Genomic DNA, 15,738 nt, shown 5'->3' on the forward strand with positions numbered 1-15,738 from the left:
TTCTTTTATAGATGTGTACTCAATTAGGAATAATAAGAATAAAAAATGAAATGACTATAACATTAATGTGTAAAATTAGTCTGTTTGAATCATAAAGGATTAGCAAAAGTGAGAAATAATACTATTGAATATTTAAGAATTTAGTGGAATCACCAGTCATCAGAGCACTTTTTAACACATCTATCTAAGAGATATATATATCTATCTATCTAAGATATTTCCTTCTTTCGGTAGCTGTGCTTCTGCCTCCTGCAACACTTTCTCCGCTTCGATATAATCCTCAAGTTCTTTCAAATCTTCCTCTGTATCTAATATCTTTTTGAGTTCCTCAAATGCTTTAACAAGACGTCTTTGACAATCTGGTACCATCATAAGAGATTCTTGAAGCACCTCCTCTTGCTTCTTTATATCATAGCCATCTTTATCTGCAATAAGACATAATAAGACATTATTATAAATACAAATAAAATTGTTTTGTAGCAATACAATAGTATTATGTAAAAAGTAGTACAATAGTATTTTGTAAACATCGAAATAAAAAAAAAAAAATAACATTAAAAGTAAAAAAAGTTAATGTCGGAAAAAGCAACTAGATATTATTAAAAACACATAAAAATTTTAATGAAAACATATTTAAATGTTATAAATTAAATTTCAACTCATTATAATGAAGCAAATCTAGCTGTGAGTCATCGAATATATTACGCAGCTAAAATAAAACATTTCAATGCCACATGCTTAGTGTGCGGAATTGAACTTTCTTTCTTCGTGGTTAGAAATGATTCTCACCCTGCTCTTTCAATTTTTGTATCCTTTCGCGTTGATGTGCCGCTTCTTTCTCGTACGTGACTTTTTCTTTCGCGAGGCGTTTCACTACTCCTGTTTTAATCTTGAGTGTTCTAATACGCGGATCAGACATTATTTATCGCACGTTCGCGCGGATTTTTAACCCGTTTAAACGTGAAAACGAAAGAAGTGTGGATTCGTACACGTTAAGAGTCGAGTGTTCCTTCGTTTTCTTTTTTTTTGCCTTATTAGGCAAGATGAGTCAAGAAAAATAAGATTGTATTCAACACTGCACACGATGGGGTTATGTATTGACTTCGCGCACGCACTTCACGTTGGATCGCAATAGATTTCGAACGGTCAATTTCGTTCGATATTGTGCAATCTTGTCAAACATAGCGCATAAAGATTGGTCCATTTTCTTACGCACCTTCTTACGAATCAACCCATATCCTTATGCTTATGTTTTGCGTCTATGCAAGTTTGTGTGAATATACCCTAATCCGACAATACTGGTGGTAGCACTGGCAGCACTTTCGTTCTTTCTCGTTCATGGCGCGTGACGCTGTTTAGGTTTCGTCACGATAAAGGTAAAAATTCATGAATAATTTAGAAATTTAGCATCTGTCATGCATAATTTATATTTTCTTTAATGCAGTGACGCATGACAGGTACTATGTTCACATATCTGTTGGAACGATATTTACATGTATTGTTGAAAGGTGATATTTTAAACGGAGGATGTGAATCTTCAATCATACAACGAGCATACGTGGTACGTATAATTATCGTTATCAAAGCGCGATAAGACATTGAATGAATTTTGTACACGTTGTCTAATGTCAATAACGACCATTAATGGCACCTTATCTGAATGGCAACCTTTAATGGCGATTATTCGTAGTGTGATGATTTTTCGGAAGACAATAAAATGTATTGAGGATCGAAGTAACAAGCGGTCCGACTTCTTTTTGTTCTAATTAATAATTTAAACTTAATCGGTTATTATGACGTCAAAATAACGTTAGATGATCGCTTGCTATTTGAGCAAACGTGATGCATTATAGTTGATATTAACAAAATTATATATGTAGTAATGAAAAATCTCGTGAAAGTTTGATTTTAATAGCTCATATCAAGTATTCGAAATCGATTTGCATAAAATCTGAAATTTAAGTGTGAATTTTTGGAATATTGATTAAGAAATATTTGTATTTTATCAACTTTCGCGAAAATTTATGCATTCGATCTATGTTATTCGATCTTTTCCATGGTCGAATGTGAAGCCGGGTCCATGTATCGAACGCGTAAGGTTGGCGAACCTGAGCGGCGCGCCCGGCCCGATTTGGCGCCGCGCGCAGCTAAGCGTGCCTGCCGCACTCCGTCAGCGCTTCCGCAGAGCGAAGTGCCGCACCGTTGTACACCACACGGGACGTGTCGTGCGGACGCGGCAAGACAGAAAGAGAGAGAAAGGACGCGAGGGTGCTGTGGTCACTGGCGCGTCCGCTGTCGATTGTTACATCCACGAGGGAGATGTTGATACGGCTCGTACGATGGTGGACAACGAGTTCCCGGCCGCCGAGAAGATCCTCCGCGACATCGAGAACACAATCAGGAGGAATCCTACTATGTGAGTGTTTCCTTTCCTTTTTCCATCTATTTCCTTTCTCACATCTACATCTTATAGTCAAGAATCGAAACCGGCAAAGTTCCGGCAAACTGAATTTCCAATCTACGAAGTGCACGAAAAACGCCCTTGCACCGATTGTCACATTTTTATTGTCACGGCTAAACGCAGAAGGGTCACTCTTATGTGTCTATGATATTTAAATTCGGTGTAGCTTACAACAATTTTAATCTTTGTGGTTATGAAAGTAACGCTCCATAATTTGTAACATTAGGTTTGCTATTTTTAGTTGACTTTCCACACCTCGCAACAGTTTTGTTCCCTCCGTTTTTCCCTATCTAGATCCTTAATATACATACTTGTTTCATTTAAAATATGAAAAATGTGAAAAGTGAAAGAATGGACGTATTATCGATTTGAAATCATCGCGAATGTCGCAGTGAGGAATCCTAACCTAAATGCTCTTCCTAAGTGCACCGTTTCGGTGCTCATACCGCATCACCCGCAAACCGACAACAAAAACACGCACCCCAATGTGATACCGCGGGCTTGATCGCGCAGTTGCGTGGGTGGAATCTTTGGGGGGGAAGGAAAAAGCGTGCATCGCGATCGCACAAGTAGTCAGACGTAGCGAATTGACCTCGCGATTCAACGCGACGATCGATCTCGCGCGCGAGCTTTCGCCCACGCGACTCGTCGCCGCTACAGCAACGTGCAATAATAGTTGCAAAGTTGACTGTAAGTCCACCGCGGAACACGCGCTGCAACTGCAATTGATTGCGCTTGATCGTAATCTATGAAACATTGAGAGAGAAAAACGGAGCAAAATGATACAATATTAACTTCTCCGATATCACTGAAAAATTCTATGCTATGAACTTTGTTCGGATTTATTTATTTAAAAAAGAGTTCTTACACAAAGAAATAAATAGAGACTCGTTTGTTACTAGATTTCAATGTTTTTTTGTAATCTTTGACAATTATTCAAATTTGTTAATGATATTTTATGTCCCTCAAAATTGTAGCATAATAATTATACAATAATTAATGTAAACGTTTGTAAATTGCCACGTTGCAAATTATTAGTTGTAAAAAAATCAATGTTAAATCTATTTGAATTGCTTCGAGCGTAAATAAAGCTAATCTTCTCTTAAGCTAGGATTCAAATGAATATATATATATAAAGAAATAGCTCAGTACATGTCCCGTGAAATTAAAAATTAAACCCGTAACAGTACAAGTGAAATGTACGCTTTCGGGAATTTCGAGTATTTCATTTTGAGTGAGAGATAAAAAACTCATTAAATTCAATTTTAATTTATCTCAAACTGAGAGTACTATTAATCTCACCACTTCAGTGTTGTTGACCTCGGTATTAAAATAAATTTGCGTTCGTGACTATGATTAGAAAAAAAATATAGGAAAGCGTGGAAAAAAATGCACGCGGCAGAAACAGGGTCGAGGTGTGCGTGGTAAATAATCGGTTGCATCCGCCGCTCGCGCCATAAAGTAGCGCCATCCGGGGAGCATCGAGCGTTAATAATCGTGGCTTGTTTACGAGCTTTAATTCCACTTGCGTAATGCGACTCCATTAATTGCTTGGTTTATTTTCATCGAGTCCGGTTCTTGTGTCGGCGACCGACAGAGTTGCTCTCGCGATAATGTGTTTTCAGTATTTCGATAGACTCTTTTCGAAAGCAATTTATTAGACAGTGTAGTTCTCAGGCGCCGCGAAAATATTTTTCATCTGAGGGGACAAAATTTATAAAGGGGATACATAATACATTCATAATATGTATATGTATGTAACTCCATTCAAACCCATATAATAGGCCACTCAGTGGGTAGTATAAATGTACGAAAAATATGCACAGATTTTTTGTTCTAATTAACTTCGTGCGCTTAATTTTCTTCGTTATATAGTGTACTTCAATTGAACGAGTAAATAGTAAAAAAAAAAAGAGGAAAAAGAAAAAAAAAGAAAAGAAAAATAACCCACTTTTCCACTTTTGATGTAAATATTTGATGCTCAATATTCTCGGTCATGAAATACCTGAAGAAAACAGAAAAATCTCAGGGGGGCGTAGCCCCCCCTGAATTATCTCTGGGTGGACGGTCGCCCCGTCTGTCCCCCCGTCTGTCCCCCCGGTTCCGCGGCGCCTGGTAGTTCTGATACGTGATTATGGATTTTTTTTTTAAATATTGTATTATTTTTATTAAAAATCTTATTACTACATGTACACACTTTAGAGTTTCTGCGATATTGATCAGAATTAAATATGTCGAATTACTTTCACGATGCTATTTTATCGAAGTTAGAAAATAATTGTTAGAAACGTTTCTGCAAATTATGTTCGTTGTACTGGCAATTAACAGCTTAAGTTAATTGTTGATTGAACTTTGGGATCAACGAATGTCAAGGTTTTGAGCACAACGAAATTTGTAAATTTACTGACTGCTAACTGGATACGTTTCGCACCGATATCAGCATTGCGCCAAACGACACTGTTATTAAATCTTAGATACATTGCCGATTGTATTAAAAGTATTGCTAATTGAAATATCGAAGTAATAATTACTCAATAAATGCACTATAGTACATTTTTTGTTGCAAAAAGCACACAAATCATTTTATTATATTTTATTTTTGTGCTTTTTACATTATATTCATTGAGACTATAAAAATAGTGATTGAATTTATTATATTTTACTAAAAATATTTGCTTAATAACATTAGTTAAAACAAAGTTTAATTAGAATTAGAATAAAATAAGAATTATTAAAAATTAAAAAGAAGATATGTTAGACATAGATTCACTCTAATAATATTTTAATATTAAGAAGAATGTGCACATTTTATTAGAAGATTTTTTTTATAACAAAAAATGTCAATGCATGCAGTTCACAATGTTTCGAAGCGATATTTGTTCTCCTTTTGCACCAATACAAAGACAAGTTTCACCAAGCCTTAGAGAGCCTTTGCGAACATTTTGCTTTACGATTCAGTCGGACACCGAACAAAGAGGGAATTCACGATTGCGACTTTGCCTTCTCAGAAGGAGCTTCGTGATCCTGCCGATGGAAGACAACGAGAATCGCTCGCCGGTGTTCCATCAGGGGGACAGTCTGGCCCTGGCGTCGTGGTGCGTTCAGCCGCTCTACACGTACGCCCATCGTCGCCTGTTGGAATATCGGCGGACACGTCATCAGCGGCGCGAGGAGCCTAGCATCGTGGCTAGGTGGCTGCTGGGCGCACTGCTGATCAATCCGAACGTGACGACGTTCTGGAACATGCGGCGGGAACTTGTGCGCGCCGGCAGGCTAGACGCGCGCGACGAGCTCTTCCTCACTCGGCCGGTGCTCTATAACACGCCGAAGAGCTTCGAGGCATTCGCGTATCGTAGCTGGCTGATGCCCCTGGTCCTGGACGTCGAGCGTGTCGACGTCGCCCATCCTCCGGAACCTGGTACCTCGCCCCTCGTCAGCGCCGAGCTCGAGCTCGCGGACACCTGCGCCGATCGCTACGCGAGCAACTACCACGCGTGGAGCTATCGCCGCCGCTTGGTGACGCTCTGCGAGTCCCGTGGCCTGCGACATCCTAGCCTCGAGAGCGAGTGGCGGAGCAGCCTCACTTGGTGCCGGCAACACGTGTCCGATCATAGCGCGTATTCCTACCGGCAGTTCCTGCTGCGGAAGTGCATGCTCGCGGCGGCGACGACAACGGCGACGGAGTTCTCTCCCGAAACAACGGACGACGATTCGATTAGGCATCATCTGTTCATTTATATGAATCTCCATCAACCCGACGACGATGAGCGGACGTTGCTGGAGCGTATTCGCGACGTCGCGCATCACGACGGCGGCTACGATTACTCGCCCGTCGACGTCCGAAAATTTAGGTGTTATTTAAAAGCATTGTCGTACTGGGCTGAGGAGTGTTGGCACAACGATCAGCTCATCACCATGTACGACAATCACGAGACCTTGTGGTGCCATCGTAGGTTCCTGGCGCACTTGCTCGCCCTGTTCACTGTCACATACGCGAGAAACGCTTGTTACTGCGACGACGAATTGTCGGATGCGCGATGCCGCGACGAGCCGCTCCTCACGCCGTTACTTTTTCGAGACAAACGCTTAACCACCGACGACGATCTACTTACAGCGGCTCATGTGATACTCTTGAAATCGTTTTGCGTCGACAACATCAAGATTATTAAGGCAGCGATCGAACGCGGTCCGCAGGAAAGACTGTTTGTAGAGAGATTTTGCAAATATCTAGAGAGAATAGGCTTGCGATGATCGGAATTAGCGTGTGGAATTTTGAGCTTGAAAGAAGTCGCGATAAGCTGCTCGATTGTAAAGTTTTACTTGGGTCAGAGCTCGTAAGCGCAACGCATGATCTTGTAGGTATCGTGTATTTTTTCAGAAGGTTCGTAAGGTTCGTAAGGTTTCTTGAAGTGTTCTAAAGATGTCTCTAGTAATTGCCATCTAATAGTATTCAATTTTTAAATTCTATTTATATATATTGATAAGAAAATTGTTTTTGTTTTCAAGAAGAAAATTACTTGTAGATGTACATTATTTTTGTAATGTATTTTAAAGGATTCTTGGGAAGCAGATAGATTTAGTTGTTGATTGACTTAGAATTTTTGATTGATTCTTTTTTTTTATTTAGCAACAGCTTTTGTATTACAAGGACAAAAAGTATATTTATGAACAAATTTAGAACAGAAAGTTTTTCACAATTCTAGATATTCTAATTTTGCGCCAAAGGATTATTCTCGATTCGTGGAGCAACAGCGTTAGGAGCATAAGCAAGATTTAATGTGCGTAGGCGGAATTAAATCGTTATCGACATTAGGTTTGTGACGATGCGCACCAGTGATACGTAAAGACGAAATCGAATATAACATGAAGATATAGAAATGCGAGAGAGGGAAATTTGTCTCGCCGAACAAGATCTCTAAGGGAAGTGTGCGGAAGTATCTGTGAGAAAAACAATTATGTATAGTTACGAAATTGAACGAGAAAAAAAATGAAGATGCTAGTTTTTTAAGATTGTGTTTTTCTGAAACATTCCGCATTGACGTCCGCTCCTCTTCCGTTCAAGTCCTTCAAAAAGTACAGCTGAGATTTTAGTCCCAATGTTTATAGTTTGTAATGCAAAAATAGAATTATTCTTGCAAAGTGTCGTGCAAAAGGCCTATTCGTTTGCGCCAGAAACGTTCCTTTTCGCCGCTTCTCCGAGCATTGTTCCCAAAAATCGCTCGAAAAACGTTTCGCGTGTCGATCACAACTTATCGTGAAAATGTCGTTTGACGTCGCGTCGACGATCGCTATGTCATCGCCAATGTCAGCTGTGTTTGCCTTTTGGCAAACGGCGCGATAGCCAAAATAAACCTACAACTTTTTAACGCACGGCTCGCTCCTCAGTCACACGCGAGCGCTCGCTATACACGCACAATTCGCCCTGGCGTGAATCGTTTTCGGTCGCGGATCACGTCTCACGGGAGCGTTGCACTACAGTGACATAGTTTGGGTCTTGCGAAGCAAACTCGCGAAAACAAACTCCGCGCTTGAATTTAAGACTTCCCCTTTTAGAAGCGGAGGCGTGAGCACTCGCCGGGTTTATAATTCGCACACTTAACACTTGCATTCACACGCTTTTGCGACGCGCGTTAAACGTCTTCCGCGAATGTCTGTGGTCGGTGTTGTGAATCATCGATTTATTTTTCTCAAAGCACAATAAAAATAAACTTTCAACTTTTTCAGTTCAGTTCGAAGTATCTTTACAATTAAAAGCGAATATCCGTTTATTCGTGATATACATACTTAATTATCATTTGAACTATTATTTCCTTGTATTTGGGATAATTGCAATTTATGCACTCTTCATTATTATTTTAGTCATAAATATGATTTGCTTTTATTATTCTGCTTAAAACTACTTCTTGAAAAATTCATATTTAATATCGGAGATTATCGATGTTCTTATCGCGGAAACAGTAATTTTCCATCAACGTATCGCGTATTTATCGCACATAATTAATATTCTATTAAGCTAACATCACGAGTGTATGAAAGAGTATCAGCTTTCATTCTTTGGCACGATATATCACGGCGCAAATAAATCGACAACTTTGGATCAGTCGCGCGAATATTTATTACGCGCAGCCAATCACCTGATTGGCGCACTTATTATTTTCTCGTTAAATTTTTAAAGAACGTTTTATTAGATCCGATTTTTATTATTTACCTTCGATGCGCCAAATATTCGCATAAATCGCAAGAGACATCGTATAGCTCGCATATTTCTAGAAACTGACGTACATCGACGCGTAAACTCGCGATTCGTAAATATACAGCGGTGATTCGCTGGTGCATGCGAGAAATGATACCTCTGGCAGTATGACGTCGACCGTGAAAGCTTCGTGCGAAAAGCTGCCAATGCAACTGTCGTTTGAACGCGAAAAATGTTACAAATCTCATTCTACAATATCTAAAGATATATTCAATCGAGTAATAAAGATTGATTTTAAATTAAAAACTGTAATAAAAAAATTCAATTTTCGTTTATTCGGACACTAAAAATCGACTTTTGGTGCAACAATCAGTGATTGAAAAAGCGATTCTTAGTTAGGTGGATGTCTCTCGACATTATAATAGCAGTAGATGCACTTGTGAATGATTTGAAATTGTGCGCAAAAGTATAATAAAATAATAATTACATTCGGAAAATTAATAATTTGCATGTTGTATAGAGTTGTATTCAATAAATTTTTACTCTTTGAATGTAATTTTTGACTAATTGTAATATTCGTTAACAGATTTCTACGATTATTTGGAAACGAAAATCTTGATACTAAAATGTCAAGGCTACAGTAATTTTTAAATGCAAAATGTTTAAAGCTGATAAATCAGATTGTCAAAAATTCACGCGTTCAAACATGTCGCATACAAAGGTTTTTTTATATGATAAGGATATAAAAATTAATGCGACATGCCTGAGCGCGTGAGTTTTTGACAATCTGATTAATCAACTTTAACAATCTGATTAAACATCTTGAATTTACAAATTACAGTAGTTTCGAGACATTTTGGTATAAAGATTTTTGTTTCCAAAAGTTTTTGATCTCAGGAATCTGCTATTAACGGATGTTACGGTTTGATTTGGGATCTTAATTAAAATAAAAATTTTGGAAGATTATTAAATTTACATAAAAAATGTAAAATTGATAATAACTTAATCACTAAAAACATAAAAATGTGTAAAAATGGTGTCTTTTATATATTTTTATATTTATGTTTGGAAAAAAGTCAAGCTGATAAAATTATAAATAATTACTAGTGGTATATAAATAGCAATCACACAAACTGTAATAATTTTTTTATCATCTACGATACAACTATATGAATTTTAAATTCTAATCAATTTTTATCTCTACAATAATAAAATAATATACTAGATTAGTGATAATGGTACGAATATAATTGCTTTACACGCGATCATAGAAAGATTTTATGTAGATTTAGTATAACAATCAACAATTATTATAGTTTTATTCATAGGAATTTTCGTGCCATTCATTCACTGATCATCTATGATTCTGGCTCACACACCAATTCTATTCCCAGTAATTCTCAGTAATTCATTCGCGAGCAGTATCAATCAGATCGTCGCTGCGAATGATTCAGGGTCTGGGTCGCGCACGAGTACGAAAATAAATCGAGTCTATTACTCGCATGTAATTCTCACGCGAAACGAATCAACGGGCGGAAGAAAAGAAGCGATAACGTTCCCGCAACAGCGTCATCGTCCGCGAATAAATGTTGCGATATCTGTGATAAAACTTCATTAACCGACGAAACGACGCCTTGATAATACCGCGAACAGACAAACAAATACATATCTCAGTTCATCGTAAAACTAACTATAGATCGCGTCTAAAAAGAAAAAGAATTGTGCGAGTGCGTTGCCAATATCGAGTCGTGCGGCATTGACGGCGGATCTTCCGAGGACGTACTGTCGAAAGCGGCTACACGTGACTGTTACCTGTTCACTACCATTGGTCGATCCGCGCGATAGGCGACGTGCCGGTCGATAGTCATCCTCGTGAATTCCTCGCCTGTTCGAGCAGAAGACACCGTTGACCAGTGTCCGCTCGCGATCAGGTTGGCCGAGTTTTGTTTGAGTCGTGTTTCGCGACTTTCTTTTCTTGCTTGCTTTTGCTGCGGCATGGACATATTAACGAACGACGCAGAAATGCTCGAGCCGGAAGTAGACACGACCGTCAATCTGCGGCGGGGCACGAGTCTGAGGATACCGTCGATCACTTCTGCCGAAGGTAAGGATCAGGGGAAGTTAAGTAGGATTTGTAGGGGAGATTTGTGGAATCGAGACTCACTTTCGCCAATTCAATCTTTTTAATAACGCGAAAGTTCCAAAGTTTCTCGATCGCAGCTTTATCGTATCAATATTAATTCAATTTTTTTTTCCCTAAGTAATCCTCAAGGTTAAACGATGAAAAATCTGCAATTTCCAATTCTTGCACTGTATTTGTTTCGAAAATTATTGGTTTTTTCAGGTTGTTTTTATACTATGGTTTTTAAATTAGTTAAGTTTTGCGTTAATCGCAGGTCTTCCTAAGTCACATCTATTTATTGTGTTAAACAGAAGTATAGATAAGTTGTTTGTTAGATAAGTTGTTTGTTAGATAAGTTGTTATAAATACAGTTTCGTAGTTATTGAAATCGGTCCAATATTTTGCACGTATTAAGAAATAACTCTAAAATTAGAATCGTGAAAATGATGACAATAGAGACTTTTTTACATTGATTCATAATTTTAAACAATGTTGCGTGCTTCCACATCGCGATTCGATCGATATCCTTTTCCGTACGGAAAGGACTTTTCTATATTTATCCGTGCTATGTTAAAAATATATCTTTTATTGACAAAGTCATACAATTCCATTATAATGTATGAATAAAAGATTTTTGTTGTAACGAAATTTTATTTTTGTGATTTTTTTTCTCGCAGAGGATTTTATTTTAAAGCCAATTGCACTTTTTTCAGTAGATTTTTTGACAAATTATTAAAAATATTGATTTGAATATTAACATTTTTGTCCTTTTATTTAATAAGACAAAAATGTAAAAGATCTATGAAAATTTTGAAAATCATCAGTGTTCCTTTATTTATTATTAAAAATTTTTCTAAATTATTTTTCTAGTAGTAAAATTTGTAGCGATAATACACAAGGAAGAATTCTTGCAGAAAAATGTATCTTTGTTCAGAGCGCGAATTCTTGGATTAAGCAATTAATGTTTAATCGTCAGTCTCTCTCATTCTGACTCATCTTCTCAGCTAAATACGAGCTCTCATGTTACTAAGAACCTTGTCAAATAGAACATGTGCAATGTTACGCACGTTGACATACGATCAGAGACATATATGACGTATGACACGAGCAGCATGTTACGTTTTCTTGCGTGAGCGCGCTGTTATCACGCACATCATAAGCTTATTATAACGAGACGTGTAAGCATGTGATGCCGATTAAAGAGTATATTTGTAATTTATATGCTTACATCACGAAACACCCACGTATCATTTCATAATGAAAAAAAAAGAGACAGTTGATTCGCGACAATTCGTCTTTTTACTTCAAATACATACTAATTATAAGTTCCAAATAAATCGCAAAAGAATATAATTAATGTGCGAGGATTATTAAATTATTTGGGAAAAAGTTTTGTCGCGATATAGTTAATAGTGTTGGCCTGACATAAACGCGTGCGCGCTCGAAGAGTGACATTCAGAGATACTTTGAAAATTTACACAATTTAAGATCATATGCACACTTAATCTTCGGCATTACACAGTTTATCTTTATAAAGATAAACTCTGCCAACTGTACTGCTCGTTACGCTTGTTTGATCATTAGCATACGCGGAACAAAGCGACGCGGGCCCGAGTTTCGTTTCTGAATCACTTGTCTCAAGGTTTAGCGGAAGATTCCGACAATTCGCTTTTATCGGCTTTGCCGAAGTCACCCGGCGGGATTTACGTGATCGACGAGGAAAGCAATTTTCCATAGTTCCGTTGGCATTCTCTCGATATATCCGGGAACCCCGGGATTCTCCGTGACGTATCGGGATAACGACCCAGATTTTTGCGCGTCGATGCGGAATCCCGCTCGAGCTAGTTTCCTGCTCGACGCTATTTTTGCACAATCTTCGCACTGTTTCGATATCCCAATTATTTATCAGCGAACACTGTTCGTCTGTCTGCATTTCTATCTACAAATTTCCAAAATTAAACGCGATTGCGATGCACTTTTGTCTGGCAGCTGTCTAATAACCGACGTCACGCTGACCGAATTATATTCACCACATCGTGCCGCGCACGAAATCGCGATAACTGTAAAACCCTTGAACTCCATCCAACTGCGGTCAAGAGCAACTGGCGACGTTGCACAAGTGCTAAAATAATTCGCAAATACACAAAGTTATCGCTTTTAATTCAGTTCTTAGCCCGAAATGTTGAAAAATCTTTTATTCGAATTCTATTCGATAGGCGATTTAATTTTCGTAAATATCGTTTATATATTATTTATATTATTACGAGTCATAGAAAGAATTAACATGCTGGCTCACTCTAATAGTAAGCCGACTATACGTCGTGCGTCATGTGCAGTTGGGGGAAATTGAGAATCGTGTGAAATGCACGCAAAAATTTAATATGCATCATTTCCGGTTCGGTTGGAATATACAATCGACAAATTGCGATCATTAATCCCATGCCGACAGCTGACGGATTGCACCTATTTTGCATTGAATTGAAATGCGCATAGCGTGCGGATCGCCGATAGCATCTCGATATAAGACATCATTGTCATCACGTGAACTTCGGCCCGCGCGTTCGACCTTTATCTAAATCTGGTTTATGCGCGTTTATGCAAACAGGAAACTGTCCGTTTGTCTTATCGAGGAAGTCCGCGTTCGGAGGGAAGCATTGCGAAACAAAACGGAGTGCTTTCATTAATCTGAATTGAGAATTCTCGGAATATTGCTCGAATGTAGAGCAAAGTAAAAGGTGCGGCGAGATTACTTATCCCGCTCGTGACTTTTTATCTCCGTTTGTTAATTTGTTTTGCTCCGAAGAGAATTTCCTAAGAACGTAAGCGATACAATTATCGCATTTAAGTGTGAATTGTGTAATATGTTAACGAACTGCGAGGAGAAACTGCGTAAAAATAAACTGACACGATAGAGATAGGATACTGACAGGGAAAGCAACGGCAATAAGGAACTGTTCGCACATAAACACTCTCTAAAATATCATACAAAAACGTACAGCGACTATCGATTCTGCAACGTGTTTTGGGAACGGCCCAAGTGAACTATAAGGAAACATTTTGAGAAAGACTATTCATCGCTTGTTTTTCTAAAGCTCTATAGTGTGATATTTCTAGAACACGCATCGGGAACGCCGTTTGAACTTCTTTCTCAGAGACTTGCTCCTTTTTATTACTGCTCCTTTGGTATTTTAAACGAGGAGCAATTATGCGAAGCAACTTAATTAGTATTAAATTTATTTTATTGCAAAAATCAGTGATGCATCAAAATGTTTAACGGTTTTTCTTGCAATAAAAAATTATAATTTACGCTTAAATTGTCTCATCAAAAAAACTGTTTTACAAAAAATCTGTAAATTTATTAGTGTACAGAAAAATTATGAAATAGAAATTTTAATAATCGTTGCGATGAATATTTTTCCATAATCTAGATTTTCACAAATTTTCGTTTTATTTCTTTCATTGTTTCTCCTTCTTTGTTTGCTCGGTATAGTTTTCTAACGTTTGTCACGATATACTGAGCAGAGGAATTATTTTAACACATCTGTGACGAAATCGCGGACACTTGTCGCTCTTTACAAAGCAGCAGCTGCATCCAACTGCGACAATTAAATATAATTACACAAGCGAGCTATTTTCGTTGTAATATCGAAGATAAATAATTATCTCTCGAGTCTTTGGAATATGATCAATCGATGTTTGCTGTGAATAGATTAACAGTAATGGATAGCGTAATGTGTGCGGCAGAGAATTTACACGAGCATACTAGATAAAGGGGCGAATAGGCTTCATACAACAAGGATTCGTAAATTTCGTGTTTGTCAGGGATAGAATGTGATCGTGTTTGTAAGAGAGAAAATTATGGCAGATAAATGCAATAATCGAGTGCTAAATGACAATAGATAGCAGGAGTAAAGATTTTGTACTCAAATGACAATCGATAAAATTCGAATATCATTGATTAAAGATATATTAATGCAAGCAATTTTTAATTAAAATTTTGAAATAAAAATTTTAATTGTAATTTTTTATTTTCTTCGAGCAGTTTGATCGGGCTATATTGCTTTGTTATCGATCGTTATTTCAATATTCTCTTCACGCGTTTGAAACTTTGATTTAAATTGTCGTTTTAGGCTAAGCGAAAAATGATACGAATCAAATAAAAATACAGCTAAATCGAGAATTTATTTGAATTTGTTTCATTTATCTAATTCTGCAGTAGATTAACATTTATGATTTTCTCGTTAAATTTTTCTCTGATATATTTTTTTTTTTTTTTTACATTTCCTCTTCCACAATTTTCCTTTTTCCCTACGGAAATAGTATTTCGAAATTTCATAGAACACGGTGCCATCTCTCTTCTTGTCAGCCCACGATTTCCAGTGTCTGGAAACCGGAGGAAATTCTGGGATCTCGTGATTTCCAGGGAACCGCCTACGAGAATGTTCCCAATGTTGCACTGTATCGTGTTGCGAATAATTTGCGGACGATATTCGATCGTTACCGTAGGTGTTACGTGTTGCGAATCTTCCGCGAGATGCGGCGTTTTCCCCGCATGAGACATACAGCACGATGCGCGGCGTTCTGCCAACAACGTGGCGGTGCCGGTATACACGCGCACCTCTTCCGCGTCCTCGAATTTTCAGTCGTTGGACAGAGGGCCACGAGACAGTACGGCGTTCGTTGACCATATCAAATACTGTTTACGCGAAAACAGAGTAGACTTTTGTCTGCTCGATTCGTGCTGTGATTCACGTCATTTCGAAGTCGAAATAAACATTTGGTATGGAATTAGAGATCGAAATCGATATAGTTTTGAAGAGTTAGAATTTTACGCATTGTCGATGTAGAAAATATTTATTTTGTTGAAAGATTATTTTATTCATAAACAATACTGTTCATGCGAAAACAGAGTAGACTTTTGTTTGCTCGATTCATGCTGTGATTCGAAGTCGAAATAAATAT

At 37.8% G+C, this 15,738-nt stretch overlaps 3 protein-coding genes across 4 annotated transcripts in view; 2 read left to right on the forward strand and 1 right to left on the reverse strand.

Annotated features, from left to right (window-relative positions):
• Positions 1-3: 3 nt before the first annotated feature.
• Positions 4-1,121, reverse strand: Tbca (Tubulin binding cofactor A). The gene is made up of 2 exons (XM_012364236.2): positions 790-1,121; positions 4-425 (listed from the first exon to the last, which is right to left on the reverse strand). The coding sequence occupies exons 1-2, from the start codon at positions 917-919 to the stop codon at positions 202-204; spliced, it is 354 nt and encodes a 117-aa protein (XP_012219659.1). The 5' UTR covers positions 920-1,121; the 3' UTR covers positions 4-201.
• A 134-nt stretch (positions 1,122-1,255) lies between these two features.
• temp (protein prenyltransferase alpha subunit repeat-containing protein tempura) lies at positions 1,256-7,469 on the forward strand. The gene is made up of 4 exons (XM_012364230.2): positions 1,256-1,376; positions 1,445-1,561; positions 2,073-2,416; positions 5,470-7,469. Exons 2-4 carry the CDS (start codon positions 1,451-1,453, stop codon positions 6,710-6,712), a joined length of 1,698 nt encoding a protein of 565 aa, XP_012219653.1. The 5' UTR covers positions 1,256-1,376; positions 1,445-1,450; the 3' UTR covers positions 6,713-7,469.
• A 2,416-nt stretch (positions 7,470-9,885) lies between these two features.
• LOC105670614 (uncharacterized) overlaps positions 9,886-15,738 on the forward strand; it is a 59,906-nt gene continuing 54,053 nt past the window's right edge. Inside the window, exon 1 of one of the 2 annotated variants that reach the window (XM_067356667.1) lies at positions 9,886-10,758. In XM_067356667.1, the coding sequence (XP_067212768.1) occupies positions 10,650-10,758 (109 nt within the window). In that variant the 5' untranslated portion in view covers positions 9,886-10,649. The remainder of the gene's footprint in view (positions 10,759-15,738) is intronic. The other variant, XM_012364229.2, reaches the window with a different exon arrangement.

The sequence above is a fragment of the Linepithema humile genome, chromosome 6, assembly GCF_040581485.1.
Source record: "Linepithema humile isolate Giens D197 chromosome 6, Lhum_UNIL_v1.0, whole genome shotgun sequence".
Taxonomy (NCBI): domain Eukaryota; kingdom Metazoa; phylum Arthropoda; class Insecta; order Hymenoptera; family Formicidae; genus Linepithema; species Linepithema humile.

Bases quoted from the DNA above. Each gene is read 5' to 3' on its own strand.
- Tbca (XM_012364236.2), bottom strand. From the start codon at position 919: ATGTCTGATCCGCGTATTAGAACACTCAAGATTAAAACAGGAGTAGTG. The intron at 426-789 runs GTGAGAATCATT...GTCTTATTGCAG, and splicing joins ACAAAAATTGAAAGAGCAGG to ATAAAGATGGCTATGATATA.
- temp (XM_012364230.2), top strand. From the start codon at position 1,451: ATGACAGGTACTATGTTCACATATCTGTTGGAACGATATTTACATGTA. The intron at 1,562-2,072 runs GTACGTATAATT...TCGAATGTGAAG, and splicing joins TCATACAACGAGCATACGTG to CCGGGTCCATGTATCGAACG. The intron at 2,417-5,469 runs GTGAGTGTTTCC...TTGCCTTCTCAG, and splicing joins ATCAGGAGGAATCCTACTAT to AAGGAGCTTCGTGATCCTGC.